Source organism: Sciurus carolinensis, chromosome 4, assembly GCF_902686445.1.
Source record: "Sciurus carolinensis chromosome 4, mSciCar1.2, whole genome shotgun sequence".
Lineage (NCBI taxonomy): Eukaryota > Metazoa > Chordata > Mammalia > Rodentia > Sciuridae > Sciurus > Sciurus carolinensis.
In genome coordinates this window covers 146,762,202-146,790,124 of record NC_062216.1, presented here as the reverse complement: position 1 = coordinate 146,790,124, position 27,923 = coordinate 146,762,202, and the positions used below count along the sequence as shown (strand labels likewise).

The 27,923-nt window shown below is 35.0% G+C and overlaps 1 protein-coding gene and 1 pseudogene across 3 annotated transcripts in view; both read left to right on the top strand.

Moving 5' to 3' along the window:
• Nucleotides 1-16,786, top strand: part of Atp2b1 (ATPase plasma membrane Ca2+ transporting 1) — a 107,889-nt gene extending 91,103 nt beyond the window's left edge. Inside the window, exons 16-22 of one of the 3 annotated variants that reach the window (XM_047551125.1) lie at nucleotides 1,197-1,388; nucleotides 1,602-1,815; nucleotides 2,269-2,480; nucleotides 3,655-3,762; nucleotides 5,621-5,803; nucleotides 6,173-6,259; nucleotides 13,508-16,786. In XM_047551125.1, the coding sequence (XP_047407081.1) occupies nucleotides 1,197-1,388; nucleotides 1,602-1,815; nucleotides 2,269-2,480; nucleotides 3,655-3,762; nucleotides 5,621-5,803; nucleotides 6,173-6,259; nucleotides 13,508-13,819 (1,308 nt within the window). In that variant the 3' untranslated portion in view covers nucleotides 13,820-16,786. Of the gene's footprint in view, nucleotides 1-1,196; nucleotides 1,389-1,601; nucleotides 1,816-2,268; nucleotides 2,481-3,654; nucleotides 3,763-5,620; nucleotides 5,804-6,172; nucleotides 6,325-13,507 lie in introns of all 3 variants that reach the window. The other 2 variants (XM_047551128.1, XM_047551126.1) reach the window with 2 other exon arrangements.
• A 7,802-nt stretch (nucleotides 16,787-24,588) lies between these two features.
• Nucleotides 24,589-26,473, top strand: LOC124983685 (calcineurin B homologous protein 1-like; annotated as a pseudogene).
• The last annotated feature ends 1,450 nt before the right edge of the window (nucleotides 26,474-27,923 follow it).

The following is a 27,923-nucleotide window of genomic DNA, read 5'->3' as shown; positions in this document are numbered from 1 at the left end:
TAAATATAGTAATGCAAACAGAAGTACAGTGCAATGGCTGGTATGTTTGTGTTTTTAAGCTCTGAAGTTTTAGGTCCAATTTTACCAGTTTTTTTTTTAATGATAATTCATCAAAAGTCTAAATTTATCTCCAAAATAAAGAGGAAAGAATAAGTGCTTAGCGGCTCAGACTTGAAACCACTCTTTCCTACTTAGAGACATCCCTATTCTACCTCTTGGCATGCTTTAAATCTGGCAGTGGAGAGGGGTGGCAAATTGCCTGTCTCATGGACTTGGGAAAGGCCTCTGAAGATGTAACTGCCTTTTTAAATTTTACTCTAATACTAATACAGAAAAGTGCCTAAATCATAAGAGTACAACTGAACACAAGCGAACATTCCTGTTCTATATAGGCAGGAAATAGAATAGTGCCTGTACCCCAGCCACTCCAGTCAACCCCGTCTTTCTGCTAAGATAACCAGTGTCCTGAAGATCATTATTTTTGCCTGTTTTTGAATGTTGTACAGAATGATCAGAGTTCATCATCTTTTATTCAGCACTGTGTCTCAGATTTATCTACATATTTGGCTGTACTTCCCTCATTTTTATTAATATATAGTATATTAACATATCCCATTCTGTTGTTGACAGTGTTGTTACCAGTTATAAGCTGAGTACTTTTTCAGTAGATATTTAAGAGATTCTCTGTTTTCATCCCTGCCTTCACCTCTGCTAGTGCAACCTGATACTTTCTGAACCTGATAGAAGGGTTCCATACTACCAGAAACACTGCTTTTTTGCTGTCCCTACCATTGGCTTAGGATTCAGCTTTCTTGATTCTGCTAAGTTATTTACCGTTTGTTTATTCATTTTCCAATCTCTTAAGTTTTTCACAAAATCTTTTTCCCTCTAATTTTGTCTTCATCAGTTATTTTTTTTAATATTATTTTTCATGCAACCTTTGCAAGGAACTTGGGTACTGCCTTTTGTTCTTCTGATTTTAGCCCTACTTGAATTGTATTTTCCATGCTTCCTTTGTTTGATTTCTGCTAAGTCAGAATGTCTTCTCAGTGACATCTATAATACCTTCTTTTAGCCTAAGTCACCAATAGGTATAATGACAAATTTTTGTTTATTTTATATTACTCATTTGAGTATGTACATTATATTTTAAAAATTTAGGTCTAATTCACAGTTATTTTGTTTTTTTAAAACAGGGTATTGCTGGAACTGATGTAGCTAAAGAAGCATCTGATATTATTCTCACAGACGACAACTTTACAAGCATTGTTAAGGCAGTTATGTGGGGACGAAATGTCTATGACAGCATCTCAAAATTCCTTCAGTTCCAACTTACTGTTAATGTAGTAGCAGTCATTGTTGCTTTCACGGGCGCTTGTATTACTCAAGTAGGTGATGATTTATTTATTAAAACTTGTTTATTTTAAAGCAAAAAAACCTTTTTAAAGTATTTAAATAAGCTGAAACTTGATACTTAGGTTAATTATCATAAAAATGTAATCCTATTCTCTACCTTAAGTTTTTAAATCCTAAAGGCTTCCTGAGAATTGCTGAGTCCCTAAACAGTTGTGAATGTCTATTAGGAGACATATCTTTTCTAGGATTCACCGCTTAAGGCTGTGCAGATGCTGTGGGTAAACCTCATAATGGATACACTCGCTTCCCTGGCTCTGGCAACGGAACCACCCACTGAATCCCTCTTGCTTCGGAAACCTTATGGTAGAAATAAGCCTCTCATCTCACGCACAATGATGAAGAATATTTTGGGTCATGCATTCTATCAACTTGTAGTAGTTTTTACACTCTTATTCGCTGGTAAGGATTCAGTGTCTTAATAAAACTTCAGTTAATTTTTTCAAATCCAAGTTAATAGCATTCAGCATGTTTTAGTGGTACAAATATTTTTGAGTCTAAGTTCTTTTCCTGACTCCCTATTTATCTTTAATTTCTCCTCATCAGGGAATGCTTGGTAAATTTTGGGAGGCAATGTAATGGGGTGTGAGGATTGATAAAGAATCTTCATTATTATTATCCTGGTTATGCCACTTAGATGTCTGATCTTGAGCATGTCAGCATAGTTTGGGGCTTCAGTTTCCTCATCTATAAAACAAGAGAATTATGCTATATAATCCTAGATTATATTTCCAACTCCATCTATGCTGTCATTCCAGGTGAAATAAAGAGTCTGACTAGGTTTTATTATTGCCTAATTCCTTAACATGTTATGATTTTGTATAGTAATTACAAAATAATTTTTCATTCTTTCAGGAGAAAAGTTTTTTGATATTGATAGTGGAAGAAATGCTCCTTTGCATGCTCCTCCTTCGGAACATTATACTATTGTTTTTAATACCTTTGTGCTGATGCAACTTTTCAATGAAATAAATGCCCGGAAAATTCATGGTGAAAGAAATGTGTTTGAAGGAATCTTTAATAATGCCATCTTCTGCACAATTGTTTTAGGCACTTTTGTGGTACAGGTGGGTAATTGGAAAAGATAGTTTCAAATCTGATTATTACATGGGAGATAGTCAGTGAACAGGTACCTTGTTCTGGAACAGAATTTCAGATGTGTGTGTGGGTCTTCTATATATTGCCTTGATGATGTCTGTAGTTCCATGTTTATCTAAGATGTATATTAAAGAATATGGAAACTTGGTCCCTTGTTCTTAGAAGTCAGGTCACAACTAACTAGACAGAGGATTTTATTTTTTCCAACTCTCTAATGAAAAATGTTTTTTTTTATGTAACTAAATGAACAAATCATTTTGAGAACTGATTTTCTCCCCAGCATCTTTACATCTTCCTATTTTACATCCCTTATTATACAAAAAAAAAGATTTTTAAATTTTTAAAAAATCAAGAACACTGTACAAAAGTAAATGTTGGACACTTTCACCTTATTTTCTTGGTTTACAAAAGAAAATTATTCAGTTTTATCTCTGAAAATCTACACTTTACTGTCAAATCCTTATAATCTCACAGAAGGGGCTACTAACAAAACTTGGGAAACTATCTGTATAAGTATGCATATAATTTTGACTTTAATTTACAGTGGATATTTAGAATAAGGAGGGAAGTATTATGAATTTTATTTATGTACATTGGGACAGACTCTACTTTGAAAGAAGAGCAGATAACTGAGGGTATATCACCTTAGTTGGTTCACGTTTGCAAGTTGCTTTTCTTCTCTATAGTCCGTTCATATTTATCCTAACATCTAAACGTTAAACAGAAATGAAATAATTCTATAGGAGGGAAAACAGGGTTGCATATTTTGTCATGTTTTCCACAGCATATGTTTTTTTTTCACAAAATATACAATACTTTGTGAAAGGCATAAATTATTAAAATAAATAGATTAAAAACAAGGAAATGTTACTTGGAGTTATACTGGAAACAATATAAAGTTATACTTCTTAACCATGAGAATATATTTTTTTTAATTCTTAGAAGTATAATTTAAACGTGAAAAATGCATGCATTTAAAATTTGGGCAGAGGTTTTTATTTCAATTGTTTTATTTTCAGCTGTGGCTATTGTAATAGTGGTTGTTTACCTTGTGTTTTAGAGGTCATAAATCTGGATTTTGTAAAGAATGTGGATTTAAAATTTAAAAGATTTAAATAAATTTACTCTTGATTATTCCTTCAGATAATAATTGTGCAGTTTGGTGGAAAACCTTTCAGTTGTTCAGAACTTTCAATAGAACAGTGGCTATGGTCAATTTTCCTAGGAATGGGGACATTACTCTGGGGCCAGGTAAAAATCTCATTTTTCGTTAAAACTAAAGTAATTTTTTAAAATTTTTACTGTATATTTTCTTTAATCAGTTTTGCTAATTGATTTTAAATAGTGGCCATTTGGGTCAAGAAAAGGAATTTTGGTGGGGGGGAGAAAAGGAATTTGGGGATTTTTTTTTTTTTAACACAGTATTTGTTCCAGTATATCACTTGTTGTTTATTATGCCTATTGTTTATTATGTTTATTTTTTGCTTTTTTAGAACAAGTTTTGCAACAGTTATTAAAGATGATGTATTTATAACTGGTTAGGATGCCAATATCTATATCTTTACTTTATCACCTATTTTTACATTTTCAGATTAAAATTTTTATACAAATGTGAAAATAAAATATACTTACTTCCTTATTTTTTGCTATGTAAATTAATCCAGAATGTGGCATTGGAAAATTTGGGGTTTCACTTAGAGAACATTTCCATAAGAATTATGGTGTCTGGAAAACAGGGCTATAAAATGTTATTTTAGAGTATTTGAATTGAATAACTTTAAGTGTATATATAAAATATAATGCCTGAAAAATAAGATTCACCTCATCTTTACTGTTGTCAGCTTCCTTACAAATGCATGTCATTATTTTTAAAGAAGAGTAGTAATAATGTGCATTGTTCACTGTAAGCCCATTATCATTACTATAAAACTAACTGATAGAGAATCTATACTATCATTTTCATAAATTCAGGTTAGCAAATTATGATATATATAACTTATGTAAGCATATTTTATTGTCATTATGCAAGTCAAACCAAACTTTCAGGTTTTCCTTAAACTTTGCTCAGTCTTGTAACTTTAATCTTACCTTTCTCTGTGTTTCTAGGTTTTGAGTTTTTTATTCATTTTGAAGACCTCATTATTAGAGATCTTCTTTTAAATGGGATCCCTACTTGTTAAACATTTATTTCTTGATTTATCATTCTAATTATTTCATAATGTTCTCTGCTAGGCAGAATACAACCCCACAACTTCCAAAATTCTGACCAATTTCAGGAAGTGGAAATGCAATATAGTATACCTATCCAGCAGGATTAAGATGGGCTTGTCTGTTGATTTTAAGTGTGTGATGTTAGAAAGAATGCTGGTTTTGGTGGCCAGGAATCCTGGAGTCTTAACACTCCATGAAGTTACTTCAAGGATTTTTAAGCCTGTTTCACCTCAGTAAAATGAGTTGATTCTCTTATGACTGACTGCTTGTTTCTCCCTGATTAACTTCTTTGGCAATGGCTCTGTACACTTATGAGCTAATACATACTTGTTGATGTTTTATATCCTTTATGTTTTCTGAGGTATCTGTTACTGTGGTGTCATTACAGTGTTAACTTCATTATCAGTGTTAACTTATTTTTTAAAAGTTGCATTTTATATAAACATAAATATACTCATTAAAACACTTTAAGTATAACTGAATTTTCTGAATTTCGGTATGTTTTTCTTATTGAATTCTTACAGCATTCATGAAATATAAGATGAGACCACCTGCATTTTCCTTTTATTTGGAGCAAATAGTTAACAGGAGTTTAAGTAAACATATGTATATCAGAGCATGATTATACAGTGTACTGTTGTAAATATCCGAATTAATATATGAAATAATGTAGAGGTGAATTCCTAATCAAGAAAACTTTTTGTCCTTCAAACTTAAATCTGTGTAACTAAAGACTGTTCTTTGTTCTGGGAGAAAAAGTCTGATCAACAGGATCTCATTGCTTCCTTGGTGAAGATAGGTGGATACTCTTGCAATTTTTAATACCTTTTGTATAAAGTTACTCAGTTTAACTGTACTCGATGTGATTTATTTCTAAGTTCTTTCCCCTGTGTTGTAGCTTATTTCAACAATTCCAACTAGCCGTTTAAAATTCCTAAAAGAAGCTGGTCATGGAACACAAAAGGAAGAAATACCTGAGGAGGAATTAGCAGAGGATGTTGAAGAGATTGATCACGCTGAAAGGGAATTGCGGCGTGGCCAGATCTTGTGGTTTAGAGGTCTGAACAGAATCCAAACTCAGGTATGGGCCTGGTAGAGAGGTAGGAGAGATGATGGGAGAAGGGTTTTTGACCTGGGGAGGAGGTTCGAGTGTGCTCCTAAACTTCCTTTCTAGCCTTCCCAACCAACAAAATTTATTCTTTTGAAAAAATACTACTGGTGGCTGGAATGAATGAAACTTTTAACTGATTATGAAAGAATGTGTCTTATATGCCCCTAAGCTCCTTTTTTCCTAGCTCCCCCCCTTCATCTCAAAATGCTATTCTTGCCTATTTGCTCTGTAAAAAGTGCCTTTTCTTTACTTTTTATATGTTGATAGATGGAATGGTCCTTTCTCTTGTTCTCTCTCTCTCTTGCTGAGCAAGCTGTCACAATCTCTGATTCCTTGCAGATGGATGTAGTGAATGCTTTCCAGAGTGGAAGTTCCATTCAGGGGGCTCTAAGGCGGCAACCCTCCATCGCCAGCCAGCATCATGATGTAACAAATATTTCTACCCCTACACATGTAGTGTTTTCCTCTTCTACTGCTTCTACTACTGTGGGGTGTGAGTGTGTGTTCCTAAGTGCATGAAATTAACATTTCCTATTTCACACACCTAACGTTTCTCATTTTCTCCTTAATGTTTAAATTCATTGTTCAGGCTTTTCATAAAGCTTTCTTTTCGTAAAGTGGATTGAGACCTCAAAGTGTTGTTGTTGTTGTTGTTTTATTTCTTAGAGGGCTAGATAACAGGTGGAACAATTGTAACCAAAGATTAGTTATGAATTCTGTGAGCTTGTCTCTATGCTAACTCTTATAGTTAATATGGGGAATAAAATTGTAGCTTAGAATTTGTAAAACTACTATAAATTTTTGAGTATATGCCTTTAAACATGTCACATGCATGGTTCCCAGAAACACGTTTTTTGAAACTAAGCTAACAGAATCAGGAAATTGTAAAGATAAAGTATGAGTTTAGCATTTCAGCTTTTATCTTGTCCAGTTTGGAAAGTAAGTTAGTAGCCTGAAGAAAAGTTCTAAGTGTATACAGTCAATTGCTTATCTTCTTAATCTGAACTTTATTTGTCTTGCTTTTTGTTTTTAAAAACTTTTACAGTATTTATGGTTAGTTTGGGGTTTTTTTCCCATTTGTATAATCAATTTAGTTTAACATCAAAGGTAAGAAATTTTCTATTAAGTTTTACAAGTAGGAAAAATATATTGATTGATTATTGAACCAGTATTCCATGTTATAATGTCACTAATCGAATAACAAATTTTCTCTTAGATTTTTAGTGACAGACTCCCTAAAGCCTTTTAACCTTATATGACCCTATTGTAAATTGGGGGTCTTCTGATTTCATAGTAGATTTTCAGCATATTGGAAGCAATGAAAATGTACACTAAATCCCACTCCCATAATTGCCAAAATTCTTAAGGTTAGACTTACATTGGGCAGAGACCTATCTTTTCCATTTGGTCTCTAGCCAGAGAAGAACTAGAGGAGTCTCAGGTGAACTGGACAGAGAGTGATCTACGGAGAAAGCAGCACAGACTGTTTACCTAATGCCTATTAGCTTAAGTAATTTTTATTTGATATCTTTAGCAATGTTGTCTAACAGGCAGAACCAGAACTGTCCCCATTTTACAGGTATGAACACTGACTTAGAGTTTAAATGACTTGCTTATAACTAATAATCAGAAGCAGTATGGTATAAAACAAAGAGCAGACAAGTGCTCTAAAAAAAAACTAACCTTGTAACATTAGGACATAACATTTACATGGACAGATAGGAATCTTCCTTTTAAAAATTATCTACCTGAAATGGCAAATGTCAATTGCCTGGCCTTACACTTGTACATTGTCACTTGGAACCTCACCCACTCCTATCTGTGAATTTCACACTATTCTTACCATTTAGCCGTGAATGGTAAATGCCCCACAAACCTCATATGGAAGCCCTACCATATGTCAAGCCTGTTTTAAAACCTCCAGAATGTGCTATTTAGAGTCTAGTGAGAGAACAAGTAAGAACTTGGAAGTTTCTACATGGTAATGTCCTACAGAGTATCATAGCAGGACCCTTAACCAACCCTGGGAAATTAGGAAGAATTGACTGAAGAAAATGACTCCCAAGTTGCTCCTTGATAAATTTTGCTAATTGAGAAGAACAGGCCCCAGTGGCAATAGTTTGGTACTAAAAAGAATGATAAACTACAGGAAATTGATGGACGTGAAGTAGAATATAAGCATGTTTATATATCACAAGAAGCAGCCAAACCAAAGCTATACTGAAAGACCTCTTTTCCCCAGAATTTTAAAATTGAAAATTTTTGAAGTTACGTTGAAAGATTACTACATGAATACATCTCACCTGGATTTATCATATCTTAATATATTGTGACATTTGTCTCATCTATATAGTAATAATCCCTTTATCTAGACCACTTAAAAATGGCATATTTGACATTTCATCCCTAAATACTTTAGCATATACCTCTTAAAAAGTCTTGCAAATAATGATGCTATATTATATTCAGGAAATTTAACACATACCTGTTACCAAATATATAGTCTGTATTTAGATTTCTTCAGTTACTGCCAAAATGTCCTTTATAGCTATTTTGATCTATGATCCAAGAAAGGATCATCAACAACAATTTGTTATTACTCTTTAGTCTCTAACCTGGATCTATTCCCTGCCTGTATTTTTCAGCATCTGGGCCAGTCATAAAGCATCCTACAATTTATTTTCTAATTTGGAAGGGTGTCACATGACCTTAGGTATACTGTAGTGACCTCCATAGTTCTCAGTTTGACTGTGTTCCAGGCTTTATGTTATATACCAGATCAGTTACAAACTCTGTTTTAAGACACACAGGAACACATCTGCCCCAGGCTGTTTTCTAATGCACAGCTGTATTTGAAACATCTGAGTTGCTGAATCCACATGGTGTTATATATCAGGGAAGTAAGGTGTACTTGAGAAAGTGGCAAAAGGAGGATTGTGGCTGTTGCTTCACAAGTTTTGAGATGTTTACTTCTTTATTCTATATCCTGAGTTCTCAGGACATTCGGAAGTATCCATTGACTGGATCATATCCTGCTATGATTACACACTAACAGTTGCAGTAATTACATTACTGTTCTTTTAAATTTCTTTGAAGCTTTGTCTGAGGAGCATAGTCTTAGATGGTATAGAACACCAGCCAATATATAAAATTAATAAAGAGTATTAGTATGTTTAATTAAAGGTTTCATTTGCTCACTGTGCTTCTAACCTAATATTGAATAATCTTTGAAATATCTTCAAATGTCAAATTTTTTTTGACTCTTATTTGGAGGCCTTGCTTTGTTAAATAGAAGAAATAGTAACCCATTTTAGCTTTGTCAGATCCTAGACTTGAAACATCTTCACAGAGATCGCATTTTCTTCCCCCTCATATATTAGCAAGATCTTAATAAGATCTCTAAAGAAAGCATCATGTAGTTTTTCTTTTTATAAATTATATCATTCTAATATCCATTTTACTATTACTAAATCCTTTTGCTAAACAAATAATTAATCTTCCCGGAAGAGAGAAATTGAGGAAAAAAAAAATTGAAGTTCTAGACAAAGAGTCAACCAACTATACCCCGTGGGTTAAACTTGTCCTGTTTCCTGTTTTGAAAATAAACTTTTTTGGATCATAGCCATGCCCTTTCCTAAAGTATTATGGCAGTTTTTGTACTATAAAAGCGAAATTGAGTAGTTACAATAGAGACCTTGTGGCTCAAAAAAACCAGTATTAAAAACCAGTATTTACTGTATAACCTTTTATAGAAAAAAAATTCCACCCCTGTTCCAGATAATTAAAACATCACTTATAATACAGGTGAGTCTTCCTTTGAGAAAATTCAACATGTAATTACTCAACTGAAAAACAGTATAGAATTTTCTTTTTTGTTGCAAAAACAACTTTTATTTTATAATTGCAGTTCTTTAAACAAGTGCTGATAGTAAAAATGATGATGAATACAGATTTTAGAAGTGACCGTACTATTATAAAAGATAAGACATTGGTTTGTAATGAAATAGTTCTATATTTTAGAGCTTTCTTCTTGTATGTATGCCATATTTTGGGCAACAGTGTTATTAATCTTCCCTGCTATCAAAAGTTAGGATGGCGTTTAGGAAAGTAAATGATTTTGATTTGTTAATTAAATTTAATGTATTGTTTACCTTAAGAATCAATTTTAGTTTCTTAAGCAAAATTACTTTATGATCATGATAATCACTTCAGGCTTTTCTTTTTTCACTCATGTGCTTCATGCAATATTTTCTTCAGTTTTTTTCCCATTATTAAAATTTTTCTGGACATAGGAATTATTGAAGTTTTAATTTTGACACTTAGGAGGTATAATTATGTTGTGCACAGTAGGTCTTAATAGGAATCAAATAGGAAATGAATTAAAAGACAGAGTAAATAGGAATTAGATGTCAGGAAGGGGAAATTAGGGTTACTGCTTAGTTTTCCACTTAAACTGGATTCTTTGTGGTATTAATGCAGTTCCTATCTACCTAAAGTATTATGCTCAAAATTATTCTTTTCCTGAGAATTACTGTTGTACTGTGAGAATTTTACATATAGAAGATGATAAAGTTCAGAGCAATTGTAAGGTTAGCTCAGTGTGTTAGTTTGCTATCACTGTAACAAAATACCTGAGATAATTCATCAAAAGAAAAGGTTTCTTTTGGCCCATAGCTTTTGAGATATGATCAAGTGGCCATGCTGCTTTGGGTTGTAGCAAGGCAGCATATTAAGGCAAGAGGGCATAGTGGTTCAAAACTGTGTATGGATCATGAGCCAGGAAGCATAAGGAAAGGACCAGGATTCCAGGATTCCCAGTGACCTAAGAATCTTCTACAGAACCCTTCAAAGTTTCAGACACCACCCAATGGCCCCATTCTCAGGACCAAACCTTTAACACATGGGTCTTTGGGGACATTTAAAATCTGAACCATAGTGCTCAGGGTTATGACTTAGATCAGGAGTGCTCTTATTCATAAGCTTTATAATCTAGATTTTGTTGTATTTAACTCCTGTGAGACTGTCTTTTGAGATTTGTATTGCTTTGGAGCATTGTAGTGCTGTCTGTCCTTCTATACCAGTTACTAACCACAGTTCTGTGGAGTAAGTAGATGAGGAGAAAGAAGGAAGCATTAACTTTAATCTTAAGAAATTTTTTTTTTCTAGTGAAGTTAGTGATAAAGTGAATGTCTTGTGTGTTCTTGTCTTTTATTGACTTCCAAAAAGCCTGGAATTGTGAGTTCAAAAGCCTAGGTTCCAGGAGTCTAGCACTAAAGTGACTTGACTTGACAAGTTGCTCAATTTCTTCATTTACAAAGTGGTTAGAATAAAATATCTCTAATATCCTTTCAGTAAATTCTTTCAGAGGGAGAAAAAAAATTACAAAGTTTTGGTAAAAAGGACTTCACTGATTTTACCTGCCACAGGTGTGTGTGCCACACACACACACACCTGCTTCCCTCACCTCCAGCCTACACTCTGCCCCCTCTTAGAGCTTTGGGAACTCACAGATGTCTGTCTTACTTTCATACCTTTCTTATGAGCTCTATTTTCTGAATTAAATGTGTTCAAAAAAATCACTTTATTTCCCCTTTGATTCTTCACTGTTTTCTTTTATACCCATTCTGGTTTAAAAATAAACAAAAAAATCCACAGAAAATTGTTCCTCTATCACTATTAACAGCAGTACCAGCAACCTAGTCCAGTTTGCAACAATATCATAGTCACCTTGAACAGTTCTCATCACCCATCAAGTTTGCTGGCTGATCCTCCAGTTTCTATTCTCCTTTGTGCCTGCTGGCTATTGGCATCAACCAGTTTTTCTTACGAAGCTCTTTGCTTTTTAAACTTTATGGTTTAGTACTAGGACAGTCAGGATTTTTGTTAATTGTCTGCATATATACAAATGTGAATTGAAAGACTTCACAGTAAAATATTAAATGATTATGACAGTATATTTAGCAAGCATTGTCTTTTATTCCATATGTTAAACATTATATCTTAGTAAAGAGTGAAGGGAACCGAGCAATAAATTGACAAGGTATTTGTTGATATTAGTCTGTCAAATTAAGGAACTAACGTATAAATGTGTGAATGCACTAGAATTATAACGTGTAATAATACAGCAAGATAGTGTAGACTAGATACTTGTGCTCCATGTGTAGATCATGGCTCAAGCATCTTTAGCATCATCTGAGAAGTTGTTAGAAATGTTGGATCTCAAGCCCCTGTTGTATCCAAATCTGCATTTTAACAAGATCCCCAGCTAGTTCATATGCACATTAAAGTTTGAGAAGCAGTGGGTTGATACTTCCATGTTAACACTGTTCTGAGTCTATAGTGTACTAATTTAATCTCCTGTAACAACCCCATAAGGTTTGGGTACCATTGTTATTTCCCATTTTCTAGTGGAGAAAACCCATTTGATTAGTGTTCCTCCACTAGTAACTGGCAGAGCTATAACCTGTTTTACCTGTCTTTCTCACTCAACTAATATGAAGTAAAGCAGCAGGAAAGACAGATTTGGAGATGAGTAATAATCAGAAATGAACACATCACTAAACTAGAATATTTTAATATGTATATTCAGACGTTCATTTGAAGAACTTTATTATTTATCGTCATTGTCTTACGATTTTGTGACCATTTCTTATATCACCATAAATGACAGTTACTTCCTTTAGCATTATGAGAATATGATGGCTTCATTGTGAAGTGCTTCATTAGATTGAAAACAAAACACCCCTGTATGGATTTTAACTTTTCCCCCTATATATGATGACACTGGGTTAATGACACCTAATGTCCATATTGGAGTAATATTTTTTAGTTTGATTGCCCATTAGACTCTTTTCCTTTATATAGCAGACTGCTAGGCAGAAAGGCAAATTGGGCTTTAGGTTTTGGGGTAAAAGTACTAGAAAACTTTAAAACTTCATGTATTCTCCTTGGGAAATTTTTCACAGAATTCCAGAGGATTTTTAAATTTTCATTTTGAATCTATTCCTTCTAGAAAATATAGTGATTAAGTTGTAATCTATGATAGAGAAAACCCCTTAACACTTTGTAGAAAAAAATGGCATATACTCAAATATTTATAGGTGTTTAATGGCATTTTATAGATATTTACTTGGGTTTTGTCTGTATTCTTATTTTGTGATTCAGGGAGTGGCGGGTAGATGTGAGTTCATGTGGCATTCAGCTTCTATTTGCTTGGCTTTTCATAGTCGGTGACACCCTGATTCCTAGCATGATAAATAGTAACCCTTTGTGCTTGACTTTAACTTATTTGAATTGTTTTCAAATATACATTATTTTTAGTTTTTAAAAAGTCAGCTAAGCTTGTGTTTGATTAAGTTTTGTTTTGTTTGTGTTTTGTTTGTTTTCTTAGGGAAAAAAATCCAATTAAATGGCTATTAAATTTTTAGCCAGTGACAATGAGATTTTCTTAGTATTACTTTGAATCTATACTTAATTCTTAGAGTATGTGGTTTTGTTGTTCTGTAGTGTCCTACTAAAATATTCATTTTTTTACAGTGTATTGCAAGTTCCACTGCATTACATGCAAATATGATTCACTCATACCTAGCTGTTTGTGGATTCAAACTCATAAATAAACCAATTTAAGTTGTTAATTGTATACTGACATCTTTCTGTGTTTTCTGATATTTACAGATTCGAGTGGTGAATGCATTTCGTAGTTCTTTATATGAAGGGTTAGAAAAACCAGAATCAAGAAGTTCAATTCACAACTTTATGACACATCCTGAGTTTAGGATAGAAGATTCAGAGCCTCATATACCCCTTATTGATGACACTGATGCTGAAGATGATGCTCCTACAAAACGTAACTCCAGCCCTCCACCCTCTCCCAACAAAAATAACAATGCTGTTGACAGCGGAATTCACCTTACAATAGAAATGAACAAGTCTGCTACCTCTTCATCCCCAGGAAGCCCACTACATAGTTTGGAAACATCACTCTGATTGTAAGCCGAATGTTAACACACTAGCTGCATTGTAAAGAAACAAATTGAAACTGGGTCTTTTCACATTTTGTGACGGACAAGATAGTATTCTTGTCTTTGGACTTCAACAGAAGACACACTTGTACGAATGTAGATTTATTTTTTTAAAAAAAAAAAAAAGCAAAGCTTTCTGCCAGACTGAGGGTGCTTTTTGGGGGGTGGGAGAAATGAACTGACAGATAAACAGTAACTCAGCATAAGTGACCCGTGGATCATCAGTAGTACCCAAGAATGGTCCTGAACAGTGTATTAGCAGAACTTTAGTTTATCTCAGTCCTTGATGGGAGAGAGGGAGGAGTAAAGCTGGGCCAGACAAAGAGCCCTGGATCATTGAATTGATACTTTAATTTCTGCTGTTGGCTGTTAATAATTTGGATTATTTATGTTTATAAATGATACAGATCTGTTTACAAGGTTTGTAGATACTTTTTTTGTTCCTGTTCATAGATGGGAAGCTTCCTTATAACTGATGCAGAGAAAAATTAGTCCTTCAAATACTGCTGTATTTTCAGGAAAAAAAAGGGGTGTTTCTATTGAAACTGTACTAAATTTTTGCCTACAATTTATCTTGTTAAATATTGTAGATAAATTGCTAATACTAATAGCCAAATAGATAACACTAATGCTTTGTTTAAAAAAAAAAAACAAAAAACAAAACAAAACAAAACAAAAAAAAATGAGCAGTGGTGTTCTAATGAAGTTATGGCATCTGTCCTAATTAGTTTCTTAAATACATTTACTACTTAATGGTTTTGAAACAACTGTTTAATTTTTAAAATTTTTGAAAACTTGCTAATAACCTTTTGTTCAGAATTTAGTAGATTGTTTAATGCAGGACATCAACTACGCAATGAAAGAATGCTTGAAATGCTTTTGTTATTTCAGGCAAATCAAATTAAATCAAAATATCAAACTACAAGAGAACCTTAGTCCTTTTTGTTTTTGTCTAAATACGTTAGTTCAGTGATGTCTTGGTGAACTGTGAGTGAACTGTATTTATTTTTCTAATAAATCCTTAGAGACCTTCATATAGCATGAGGGCTGTTGGCATTTTGAAAAAGGTTAATAAGTAGAAGCATACATGTTTTCCTTTTGTTTTTGAAACTTGTTTGTAAGCATAAATAAATATGCCCTTTTATTAAATAAATACACAGCAATGTTTTTGACATTTCAGCTTCCTTCCTCAGTTCTGCATATATGGTGCATCAGTCTGTCCTGTTTAGCCACAATTGGAATAAATTTCAAGATGATAACAGCCCCATGAAGTACCACTTTAATTCCTTCATGGCCATCTAGTAGAATCAGATTAAGAGAATGATCACAATCTTGCCATTTAACATGTTTTTCATAGCGTTTAGTTGGTCTAAAATGGTCTCACAGTTTTTTAGAAAAGCAATGACCACCATTGTCTTTGATACATTTATTTTAATTCTTAAGTGGCCAAATAACAGATTAGATAAAATGAGATTATATGAAAAAAGTGGAAATGTTTCTAAAAAGATAGATATAGATGTAATAATTAACCGTATGCAGGAATGCCCATCTCTAAGCCAGTTGGATTCCTTAACTGTTTCCTTCCTGTCTACCTTCTTCTCTTGTTTGCCTCTTGTCTTTACCCTGTATAAACTGGCATCATGTAGGGCCCAGCTTTCACCAGATACACAATCCTCAGGCTGACGTGAAGTTTACGAGGACTACTATGTCTGAGAGTGCTGACCCCGCAAAGAAATTTAGTTGATGGTGCTTGATATTTTTGGTGGGTGGGGGAAATCATTTTCTCTCCATCAGTTCTTTGCAGTAATCCTCTGCAAGTCTTAGAAACACATTGGCTCTGTCAGCATTTGTCATTGTACATTTATTCATCAGGTATTTATAGTGATTCATACTGTAAAAAGAGGTGGCATGATATGCTGGGAAGCATATTTAGACTAGGAATCAAAACCTGGTTTCTAGTCTTGGTTTTGCCATTAATGTGCTGCATGATCTTGGGAAAATCATTTACCCTACATAGGGTGGTAGACCAGACTCTACCTTGAAGAACCCTTTCAACTCTAAACATTGACCCTATCAACTGGAGAAGCCTACATACAAGGCATAGGGAATAGAGAAAAGGGAAATGCTTTCAGTTTTCTTTTTTATTTTGGTTATGCTTAAATATGAATGTAATTACCAAAAGATTTAGAAGTGCATGTGCTTTGGAGGATTTGTATTGAGCTTTTACAGTATTCATTTTTCAACTCAAGGCAATGGCTTTTTACACCAACTCTAATCCATAAATGGGTCTTAAGACATCCATGAGGTAGTAGCAAGACATGCTTAGTGTGTATTTCTCTCTTTGAGACACTGTAATTTCTACCAGAAATTTCCAGAGCATTATGTAAGTAGGAAAAAAAACAAAAAATGCAAGCAAGCTGTTAAAAGATCTTGGATCCCATTATATAGTATGTATAGCTGAAATCAGCATCTGTAATTCAATCACTTTTTCTCTTTTATCCTCTAACCAAAAAATTGTTTGATTTTGCATCCCAAATGTTTTTAATCTTTGTAATATTTTTTAAAAATCCTTTTCTCCTCATCATTGCCTTTTTTGTGGTTGTAAATAGACTTACTTGCACTTTGAAGATGAGTTACTCCTTGTCATCTTACAAATATGTGATATGGTAATTTTCATAACAGATGTCAGTTTTGAACCAAGAAATGGTGATTTGTTTATAAGAAAAAAATGGCTTCATTTCTGTGAAATTGCTCTTTGAAAATTTCTTTTTACATGTGTAAGCCAACTGAGATACCGTGATGGTGTTGATTTCTTTCAATGATGCTTACCATCTATTTTAGCCACTGAGCCTTTTATTATTTGTCTATTTGTAAAGTTTATTTGTCTTAACTCATTTAATAAATATACTGTTTATCTGTTTCTGAATGGGGACTGAACTCTTTGAGTATTGAAATTGACCTGAACATCATATTTTGGAATTACTTTTTTCTACTTGAGATTTTTTAAATCTAGTAGATGAAAATCCTATAATGTACTTGAAATGTTATGGTTGTGTTACAGTGAATCAGTGTTCTAATATCAATATGCATGGTCTTGCCTCTAAAATGAAAGTGGGTACATTTTCCCCACTCTTCTACCCTCGGCTTCAACCCTTCTAGTACAATAGATTATTTTTGCAGTCCATGGGAGTGTAATGCTTTGGTTGTAGAACAGATTAGTTTTTCACATGAACTATAAGAATTTATTTTTCATTACATAATACAAACTTGTCAGTACAATTATTTGAACTCTATGGTGAAAAAATAATGAAATTGCCCTTAGTTGGGTTTTATAATAAATTATTAACATAAATTCACATTTCGTTGAACTACTGAGTAAATTTTAAATGATTATAACTACCATATTTTTGATAGTATAAATTATTAGTAAATTATTGAGTATATTTAAATATCATATTTATGACATGAAAGATATTTTCATTTTGTCAAATTGGGTTTTATATATGTATTATGTATTAGAATTGAATTTTGAATTACATTCTCTGTAAAATTAACTGAATAAGAAAGGGGAGTTTCTCTAAACCTTTGCTTGTTGCCATTTTTCCTTCCCCATCCTTTAGAGAACGCGTATCTTTTTGTAACTATCTTCTGTAACCTGTGTCACTCTTAAAGATTCTTATGTCCAAACCCCGTATAAACCTTTTTATATTTTAAGATTATTCTTCTTAAATACTTGTAGACAGAACACAGACACTTATTAGCGTAACTATACCACCTTACTAAAAATAATCTCTGAAAAATGACCTTTTAGAATAAGTGTTTTTATATCATAAATAATGTTTTGTATGGTAAGGAAAGTCAATGATCTTATTAATAAGTGTCAAAAAGGAAATTGTTTTTGTCCAAATAATTTCCTTTTCAGCAAATTGATAATTTTGCCACTTAAACTCTTAATTGGAGGTTTACTTTTATGCTTTTGTGATAAGAACTATTTCTTTTGACATTTTCCCTATTAAAAAAACACTTCAATATATAGATGAATATTCTAAATGTAAGCATGTTTAATCTGTGGTCTCTGAATTCAAAGTGTTATTATTGAACAATGTAATGCTAATGGCTTCAAAATAGGAACCTAAAATGTAAACATATAAAAATGTATAGATAGATATTTATACAGTATTAGTCTTTGGCATAATTTCTTTCATTGGCACTATCCTATGAAAACTAGTTCCCAAATAAGTAACACACATTTGAGTTTGGGTTCAATGCAGAACTAAGGTTCTCTTGATTTAAATCAATATTTTGAGAACCACATTTTGTTCCAAATCACCTTGCAGATCATTGGCTATTAAAAAGGGTTATTGTCACAGCCTAAACTGGTATTTTTGGAGTGCTTGCTATAGCTAAGTACTTTCTATGCATTATGTAAATCATAACCCTGTGAACTGCTGTTATTTTCTTATGGGGAAACAGGCTTAAAGAGTTCTGTTCATTTGCTTGCACTGGGTCACATTGCAAGATAGTAGAGCTTGGATTCTCACTTGATGCAGACCCTTTCACAGGCTTCATCTGGTGGTCTTTGCCACAGTACTAGCATCTTGTTAAGGCCCAGTGCCCAAAAATATGTGCTGCATCTTGAGTCTTCTCTTTGTTGTTTTTCTTTTCTGATAGCAAATGCTTCAGACATGATCTTAAGAGTCTTCAAACCCTTCCTGGAGGAAAACGCAAAATACCGAGCCAAAGAATCACCTATTGAACATATATAATCCAATCCAAGCTTTCCTCACAGACTTCTGGCTGAGAAGTCAGAGATAAACTCAGTAGAATGGTGTTTTATTATGATAGCATACTTTGATGAGAGAATTTTGTGACTTGGTACTTTAAAGATGGGTTTAAGTTTCATGTATAGCAATAATTTAATAGACCATTGCTTTATTTCCTTAATGAAAATAAATTTATCATTAATGAAGTAATCTGCATTTTGATTTGAAATTTAGGTTTTTCTTTTACAAGGAAACAGCTGAAGAATATTCTTAGTTTGCGTTTTTTTTTTAAATGAAGAAAACGTGTCCTTCAGTATTATCCTTGATGGAAATTCTTAGTGCTTTAGTATTTAACCCAAGGTAGTGATTTTATTGCACATTTGATTTTTAAATGGGCCGTTTTTATAAAATTGGAGCCATTTTTTCAATATCATCTTAATGTCATTTTATAGTAACATGGTTTATGGTTTGTGAATAGTCTGTCCCCTTTAGTCTGTAAAAATGAGATGGTAGTTGGCATTTATGACCTAATTAAGATATCTTAGTGAAGATAAAGAGTTTTGAAACTTTTTCTGTTAGACCACTTTTTAAATTGTTAGGTATCTAGTCAAAAGTCTGTCTTAACAAATAGCCTGGGGATGGAGACAAATATATAAGAACAAGAACTCAGAGAGACCTGTGGTATCTGAAGTTAAAAGTGAGATCCTTTTAATTTACCGAGTGTTCTAAAGTTTTAATTTTAACCCTGCTCCCCAAGAAGGGTAAATCAGTAGTGTATCTAAAAGCTTTAATCACTCATTTTCTGCTACAGATTTAGAATGGGTGGTAGTTCTCAGCCTCAGTGTGGTAGCCTGGGGCCCTTTCAGAATATTATAAATAACACTACCCTGGTGCCCCCCACTTTCACAGCTTCCAGAATTATCTGCTAACTGCTGACATTTCTTTGTCCATGTATCTTGCTCTCCATTCATTCATTCAGCACATACTTGGTACTTGTCAAGAAGAATTCAGACAGTTCTGAACTTAGGAGACTCAAACAGTGCCCCCGTTCTTAAAGAGCTTATGTCCTATTGGGTGGGAGAGACAAATCTAAGTCAGGTGGTAGTCAGGGAAGCCCTCACAGATAGGGTGTAACATTTTGAGCCAAGACCTGAAGGAAATGAAGGAACCAGCAGTTTAACTATGTGGAAGAGTCTTCCTATCAGAGGTTCCATTAGATAGGACCTGGCAAGTTTGAGGAATTGAAGTGATTGATAGCCAATGTAGCTAGAGTGGGGTGAGCCAGTGGGAGATGTGTTTAGACAGGTATGGGAAGACTTTTTGCCTGACCTCATAAGCTTTGGCAAGAACTTGGCTCTAAATGCCAAGTGAGACGATGTGGATGGAGGATTTTGAGCAGAGGAGCAACGTAGCCTGGTTTTGAAAGGATCAGCTGCTCTGTGGACAGGGGTAGACTGGCCGCTAGAAAACCAGTTGGGAAGAGATTGCCTTTTTTCAAACTTGTTCCAGTCCAGCTTAACTTTTTCTGCTTCTTTATAGCCCCCTGTATAGAATCCTGTGTACCTTTATCCCCTTTTTTCTGCGTTAACTTTATACTTGTCCTGCTTATCCAAATGACACTAGTCTGGCGTCAATTTTAGTCATTCCATGTGTTTCTCTTATTTCTGCCTTAGTCTGTGTGCAAGTTTCCACGTGGATCACAATAGACTTCACTTTCACTGTTATTCAACAACTTGGTTACAAATACCACTGTTCATTCTCCAAGATTGTGTTCAGTGTCTCCTCCAAACCCCCCTTTACTTGCTTTGTAAAAGGTCATCACACTTGCTGATCTTGTTCTTTACACCATACGTGATGGCCAGTCTTGATTGCCCAGTCTTTTTTAGCTTACTAATCTCCATCAGTTCTGGTCCTGCCTAAGGTACTTGAGTTGGCTGCTTCATCCTACCCTGTCATTGGCCTCCATGACTTTGTCTCCTACTCTACTTTGGTGCCCATACCTGAACCACCTTCAACACCATCTTGCCATTAATCAAGATTCACTCACTTCCTGACTTTCCACGATGCTTTGAGTGAACTTTTTTAGTCTTTTCAACAAAACCTACGATTTCTTCACTTATACTAGCAGACTTCTGCTTTTCCTTGTCATCTTCTTACTGGGTTTTAGCCCTAAAGAGCAAAATTTTGCATCTATCCATATTAAACAGTTGTTTTAGTCAGTGCATATCACTTTGATTCCTGAATTTTGTCATTTAGTTTATTCTCAACCTTTTTGGCTTAATCCTACACAAGACAGTGGGGAGCTTTCCTTTCACTTTACTAGAACTGCTTTCACAGTAAGACTGAAAGACAAAAGTAAGATCTGTAAACTACCCTTTGTCTCACTTTCTCAAAACCATTACCAGTCTGATAGTTCATGTAATCCTTCACTCAATTAAGGATCATCTAATTAAATGATCCATCATCCTATATATAAGTAGAATTCAAAGTGCATCCAAAAGACACCGACTCCAAAAGTGGATGATGCCTTATCAAAATGCTGTCACTTGCATTTCCTGTTTTGCTACACATATTTCTTCCTTGGTTTCAAGTACTCTTTTTTTTTTTTTTTTTTTTTTGTCACTGTCTTATTTTTAGTTACTACCCAAGTTCTTTCCCAAAGACTCATACACTTGGTTCCCAACTGCGCTCTCCACATCCTACCTTCTCTCTCCCCCATCACCAATCTATTGAACACTCAAAATCTTCTTAAATCACCATTTCCCCACATCACCTTTTCCCTCGTCAAAACCAGGTAAGTAAATGACCCCAAAAAAGTTTGAAAACTCAAAAAAGCTCCTCATATAGCTGTCACCTGCCTCCCTTCTCCTGTGAGTACACTGTTTGTGTTCTTCCCTCTCCTTTAAGTTCCCCTGAGTTCTGCTTGTTTCTGTCTCTGTTCTTTAATACAACAGACCCGTAAGAAAAGTGGTCAAGAATGCATTTTTTTTTTTCCAGAAGAAAATCATGTTTCAGGAAGAGCATGCCAAGACTTGGTGGCTCTTAAAGGTTTAGGAAAAGGCAATGGTATATGGGAAGAGCATTTACCTAGCAGTCAGCAGACTAGGTGCGGGTCCCAGCTGTGCCTTGTACCACCTTTAAAACCTTGAGTCCTAGGTTTCCTCAGCAGAAATATGAATATTACGATTCCTGCCTTGCCATAGTTGTTAAGATGAACTTGGAAACATGGAAGTGTTTTAACAAAAGACAGTGCAAAACGAGACTTAACTGGCAACTGAAACAGTTGTGTGAACAGCTGTCCCTATGTCTTCTAACAAGTTTGATTTAAATTTAAAATTTTGAGTTGAAAAGGGCTTGTAAATCCCAACCAGGCTTTATGTAGACTACCTAGGAGATTCATTTCATTAGAAATAATAATGTTCACTTACCTTTCCATTTTTCCTATGTGTTTAGTCAATAGAAACATCATTTTCCCTTCAAAAAGCAGCTACTTGCTTACTAATTGCACATCTGGATGGTGGAGATTAAGTGAGTGTTAGTGACCCAGTCACTTTTTTTTTTTTTTTTTAAATCATTTATCACTTAACACCCCTAGATGCTCTGATGGTGTGGGACTGTTATCCAGGTTTAATAGCTTCTCCTGTTTTTCCTGGTCATACCTTTATTCCCACAATGAACCATGAAATAAATCAGTGTTTCCCAAACTTTTCTATATACTGGAGTCACCTAAGAGCTTTTAAAACATCCTGGTGCCTGACTTTCACCCCAAGCATTGTGGTCCATGGTGTGGCTTGAGCATTGCCATATATTTAAAATTCCCAGATCATTCTAATATGCAGCCCACGTTTGGGAATTACAGAGGGAAACTTTGAGAACCACAATGCTGAATTGCAAGAACTTGAAAAATGTAAAAGTAGTTAGTAAATTTGCCTCTCAAGATTGATGTTTAGCACCAGAAATTGTTTACTTTTTAAAAACCAGCCTATCTTTTACACACTAAAAGTTAGTGTCAATAAGAGAAAGCATTATATTAAACTTAGTCTTTTTAAATTTACTGCAATTAAAAACTAACCCAAAATAATATGTTTTGTGGAAATATGCCTAGTAATAAGTTAAAAACTTCATCTCATATTTTAAAATAAGCTTATAACCATTTAAAAAACAAGATACTTGATTATGTGAAAGCAAAACAAAAGGATCTCAAATATCAGATTATGAAAATGAATTTGCTTTTAAAATTCTAGTCTATACTTAGAGATGTAGTTTCAAACTCAAGCAATATAACTTGATGGAAATATGACGAATATTAAGCATATTAAAATATTGATATATGTACAATATCATGTACTTCCTTAAAATAAGATTTTTACATAAAAAATTACAAATTGTTTTTTCTGTTTTTAAGTCAAATCAGTTAAAAACGTTAGCTGCACCCATCCATTCAGTTGACGCCTTAGAAGATCCTATAACATCCAGAACTGGAGGGTGTTCCTGCCTTCAGCATTTCCAGCAACAGTTGCAGTGTGCACGCTGGCATTTGTTGATCCCTATTCTATCTAGGTCACTTGCTTTTATATTTTACCACAGTTCTTATAAGAGATCCCTCTTTTATAATAAGTTAAGAAACTTAACTAGCCACAGAGCTGGTTAGTATCACCTATGATTAAAATCCAGGATTGTTCAAGAGCTGAATGCAACCTTTTCACTACATAAACCATAAACCCTCTTCAGCTTGGTCCACTACTCAAAATTTTAAAACCAGAATCACATCAAACCAGTTCATCATGGAATTCTTCAGATGCATTTAGGCAGTTTTGCATGATCCCCAGACCCAAGCTTCATCCTCTTCTTCTTCCCACATTCAATATCTTTAGCTCCTACTACTATACCACACTGTTCTTCACAGTAGAGAACCCGTATGTCCCAGTTACCAGGCATGATTTTGGCATAGAAGTCTGCCATCCCATATGATTAAGAAAAACCCCTTTCACTCTCAGAAGTGTTTTTTTTTTTTTTTTTTTTTTATCAAAATTGCATGTTTTGAAGTTGTATCATCATCTTGGTCCCTTTCTGCAAATATTTCTGTATCCCTCTGCATCTACAGACTGCCAAACTATTTAGAAATTGGGTTTTTTGGGATTCTATGCTATGTAAAGCATTAAAGAAAAGATATTAAGTAAACATTAAAGTGAAACATTAAGACAAAGCCATTTTCTGTCATATGTATTGGTGACAGGAGATCATATGTTTATCCTGCTAATAGGAATAGCTTGTTGCTGGAGATGTAACACAGTAGTAGAGCACTTGCCTTACATTGTGAGACCCTGAATTCAATCCCCAGTTTAAAAAAAAAGTATTTAAATATATATATATATATATATATATATATATATATATATATGTAGCTCTTAACAGATTGCGAATCTCAAAGCCGCCTACAGTGTCTAGTGAAGAAGATTGCTTCCATCCCTGCTGTGGCTCTAAGCTTTACTGTTGAGGAGGCCTACCTTTCTTCAGACAAAGACCAAGAGACTGAGGATGTAACTGGGAGCACAGCTATTGATGCAGAGCTGATTGCTTAAACATCTCTAAAATGTGTAGCGCTAAGCTGAATGCCTTCTTAAAGTTCAAAGACACCTGTGGAATTTTTTCTTCATTTACTTAATGATGAATCTTGCCACCCAGTCATGCATTTGACTTCCTTTTGAAGATAGCATCTTAAAAAGTGACTGACATAGAGGCCATGAATTAATGATTTTAAATGAATGAGTGAAGTTGGGGTAAAAAATGCTTTCCTACAAGACTTTAAGAGTGGAATGAGTTTTTAATAACCCCTGGGTTCCCTCCCGGGTTCGCAGTAGAAATACTGCCCTCTCCCTTCCTGACCCCTAGCCCTTTCTTCCCTCCCACCCTCCCTTCCACTGCCTTTGCTTCAGGTGCTGATGCTCCCGGAGGAGCTCCCGACACAGTGATGGGGTCTCGGGACTCTACGTTACTGCGGGACGAAGGGCTCGAGGAGATCAAGAAGGAGACCAGCTTTTCCCACAGTCAGATCACTCATCTCCACAGTCGGTTCACCAGCCTGGACAAAGGAGAGAATGGAACTCTCAGCCGGGAAGATTTCCAGAGGATTCAACCCACTGGGGGACCAGATCATTAATGCCTTCTTTCCAGAGGGAGAAGACCAGGTAAACTTCCGTGGATTCATGAGAACTTTGGCTCATTTCCGACCCATTGAGTACAATGAAAAGAGTAAAGATGTGAATGGACCAGAACCACTCAACAGCCGAAGCAACAAACTGCGCTTTGCTTTCGACTGTATGATTTGGATAAAGATGACAAGATCTCCCGTGATGAGCTGTTACAGGTGCTACGCATGATGGTTGGAGTGAATATCTCAAATGAGCAGTTGGGCAGCATTGCAGACAGGACCATGCAGGAGGCTGACCAGGATGGGGATAGTGCTATATCTTTCACAGAATTTGTTAAGGTTTTGGAGAAGGTGGATGTAGAACAGAAACTGAGCATCTGATTTCTTCACTAAAGAACAGACCAAACTGTTCCTTGCTTTCTAGTATTTAAGAACTGGAACTTAAGAGTCCTCCTGTCCACCAACCCCACCTCCACCCCATCATTCCCCTTCTCCCAAAATGCTACTGCTGTTGCATGACAACCCCGAATATGTTCTGTCTACACAAACCTGCCTTTGGTGTATAAACAGAGCATTACAGAAAGGTACACCCAGTCTATTTTCTGTTCAGTATCCATCCATCGGTCCTCCATTTATAAATACCATGTTCCCCTGTTCTGCTGCTCAATGCCACACATTCATCCAGTTTGAGAACGAGATGGAATCATGCCAAGAACCAGCCAGCAAAGCTCTCGCTGGATGTAGACTGTACCATGCTGCCTTCCCTCCAGCGAGGCTTTAGCATGACCCTGCTTCCTTCATATATGTCCTTTGCTTCTTACTTCCCTGTCACTCAGCTTACCTTAGCTTACCTTACTTAGTCTTTCAGCCTCCCTGCTTTTTATTGAGCCTCAAAATTCCCTGTGTTCTACTTGATACCCCAAACTATGCCTGTTAAATGTATTTCTGGCTTGGTGGGATAGTTTGGTGGTCTGTCAGTTTTTAATCTACCTTCACTCTTAAATGGGTCCCCAGGATGTTACCTTTCCAGGAGCTTTTTGGTAACCAACACTTCTCTTGGAAGTATGTGACCCTCTCTTGGTCCTCTGTACTACTCTGTCATCAAAGGGCTTCTAGGTGGAGATATCCTTCTTGAAAGCTGGCCTTGGCCTGAGCTGGGTGGCTTGCCTGGGTAGCTCTACTTCTGCCCTCTGACTCTCATCTTATGTACCTACATGGCTTCTCCTGAGAGTGCAGTGTTGACTGTTCAGAAAATAGTCAAATGCCTACAGGTCTGCTTAGCTTTGGGACACTGTCACTACCAGAATAACTGTTCTGACAGCATACTTGTGGACCTTTTCATGACTTTTTGAACAAGATTGCTGTTTTGAAACCTGCCACATTTACACTCTGCAGCATGGCTTATGCCTCGTTGTTAGTGCACTGCAATGTTTTTCATTTCACATTTCCAAGTAGAGGGACTAGTGTTGTGGAAGTGCCTAATTTATCTGGGTCCAAAAGAATAAAGACTGTCCTCAGTATCAGTTTTACACAAAATTATGAATTTTACACTTGGCAAATGTTGATGCTGGAAGCCATAGTCAGCCCCTAATACAGATCCAAAGCATTGAATGTATAGTGTCATTAGCTGCCTGGTTACAATATCTTCCTAGGTCCTTGTATAGACCACTGCTAATCCCTTAGAAACAAGGGGTCTGGCACTGGTAAGACAATGTAAGGTGGCATTACAGACCTTTGAGTAAGCCACAGCAATGGCTCTGCCAAAGTCAGCTTTATTAGACTTCACTGATTCTGGCCATTACTATCCTATGTATGTCTATGAGTCTTCATTTATTTGCTGCCCTTGGCTGATTTTTCTCTGACTCATTGCTTGCTTGCTCGTTTCCTTCAGAAGACTATCCAAAATGTGTGAACAAGTCTTTAGGAAGGGACTTGCTAAAAAATATCACTACAAAGGAATGGATAAAGGTGGGGAACAGGGGAGTGACCAGGCAGGATGGCTTAAGTATAAATGAATGAGAAATTCTTTATTAAGTATCAGTTTTTGTGATCAAGTGATATAATATAGGAATTGTACAAAAGGAAAAAATTGTCTGATACTGATCTCTAGAGAGGTACTTCAGAGTCTCCTTGATGTGCGTTTTTAAAAAAGTTCCTAAGATCTTGGCTTCCCCACTCCTTTGGCTGTATAGTGAACATCTAATTCACAGTTGTGTCTTATTGTCCCATTACAGTTGTATTCTTCGATCCATCAATAAATACTTGTGGTTAAAACAACAACAACAAAAAATAATAGAGGCTTAAGCATTTTATAGCATATTTTCATGAAATAATATGCAATCATGGAAAATGTAAAGCAATTTTAATCATACATATTTTTACAGCCTAATTTTTTTTATTCATTAGAGTATTGTAAATATTTCCATGTTAAGATCCTAAAATTGATTCTGGGAAAAAAAAAATAGTTCTATGGTTTGAGATGTTATTCGGCCTCAGCTTTACTTCATCTTCTATCTGTAAAATGAAGATATCAGTATATCTACATACTTCTCCAAATTATTGTGATGATCAAATGAGGTGAAGAGTCAGAAAGTCCTAGCACAGATCACAGTCTGTAAAAGGAATTCAGTAATTATGTTCTGGGTTATGACAGTAAGAGCTTTCATTGAAGTAGTATTACTAGCAAATTATTTAATATGTGCTGGCTCTAGTACCACGAGAGACTTATAAACTGGTAGCGGTGAACCCTATGTAATCCACAGATGTGTTATATTTGGCCATAATTGTGGCCCATATGGTGGTTGGGTGTGTGTGTGTGTAATGATTTGCCTGCATTGGAAATCAGACGACCAAAAACATCCACCCTTTTTTGTCATTTGGAAATGTTAGGCCCTCATTCCCACATAGTGACAGTAGCTGGGTATGTTTCCTTCCCCCCCCAACTGTCCTCGCCATACCCTGTTGGCTCCACATCACTGTTACTTACCAGTATTAGTGACCATTTAGTATGGTCTCCTTGTTAGAGTAGAACTAAGAAGAAAAGTTTTTGCTATCAAATTTGAAATAATGAAAAGTTGTTGAGGATTCATTTTAAAAAGAACTCTCACTCTGGTCATCTTCACTTATATACGTTACCTGCTGGTCCCATGAGCATT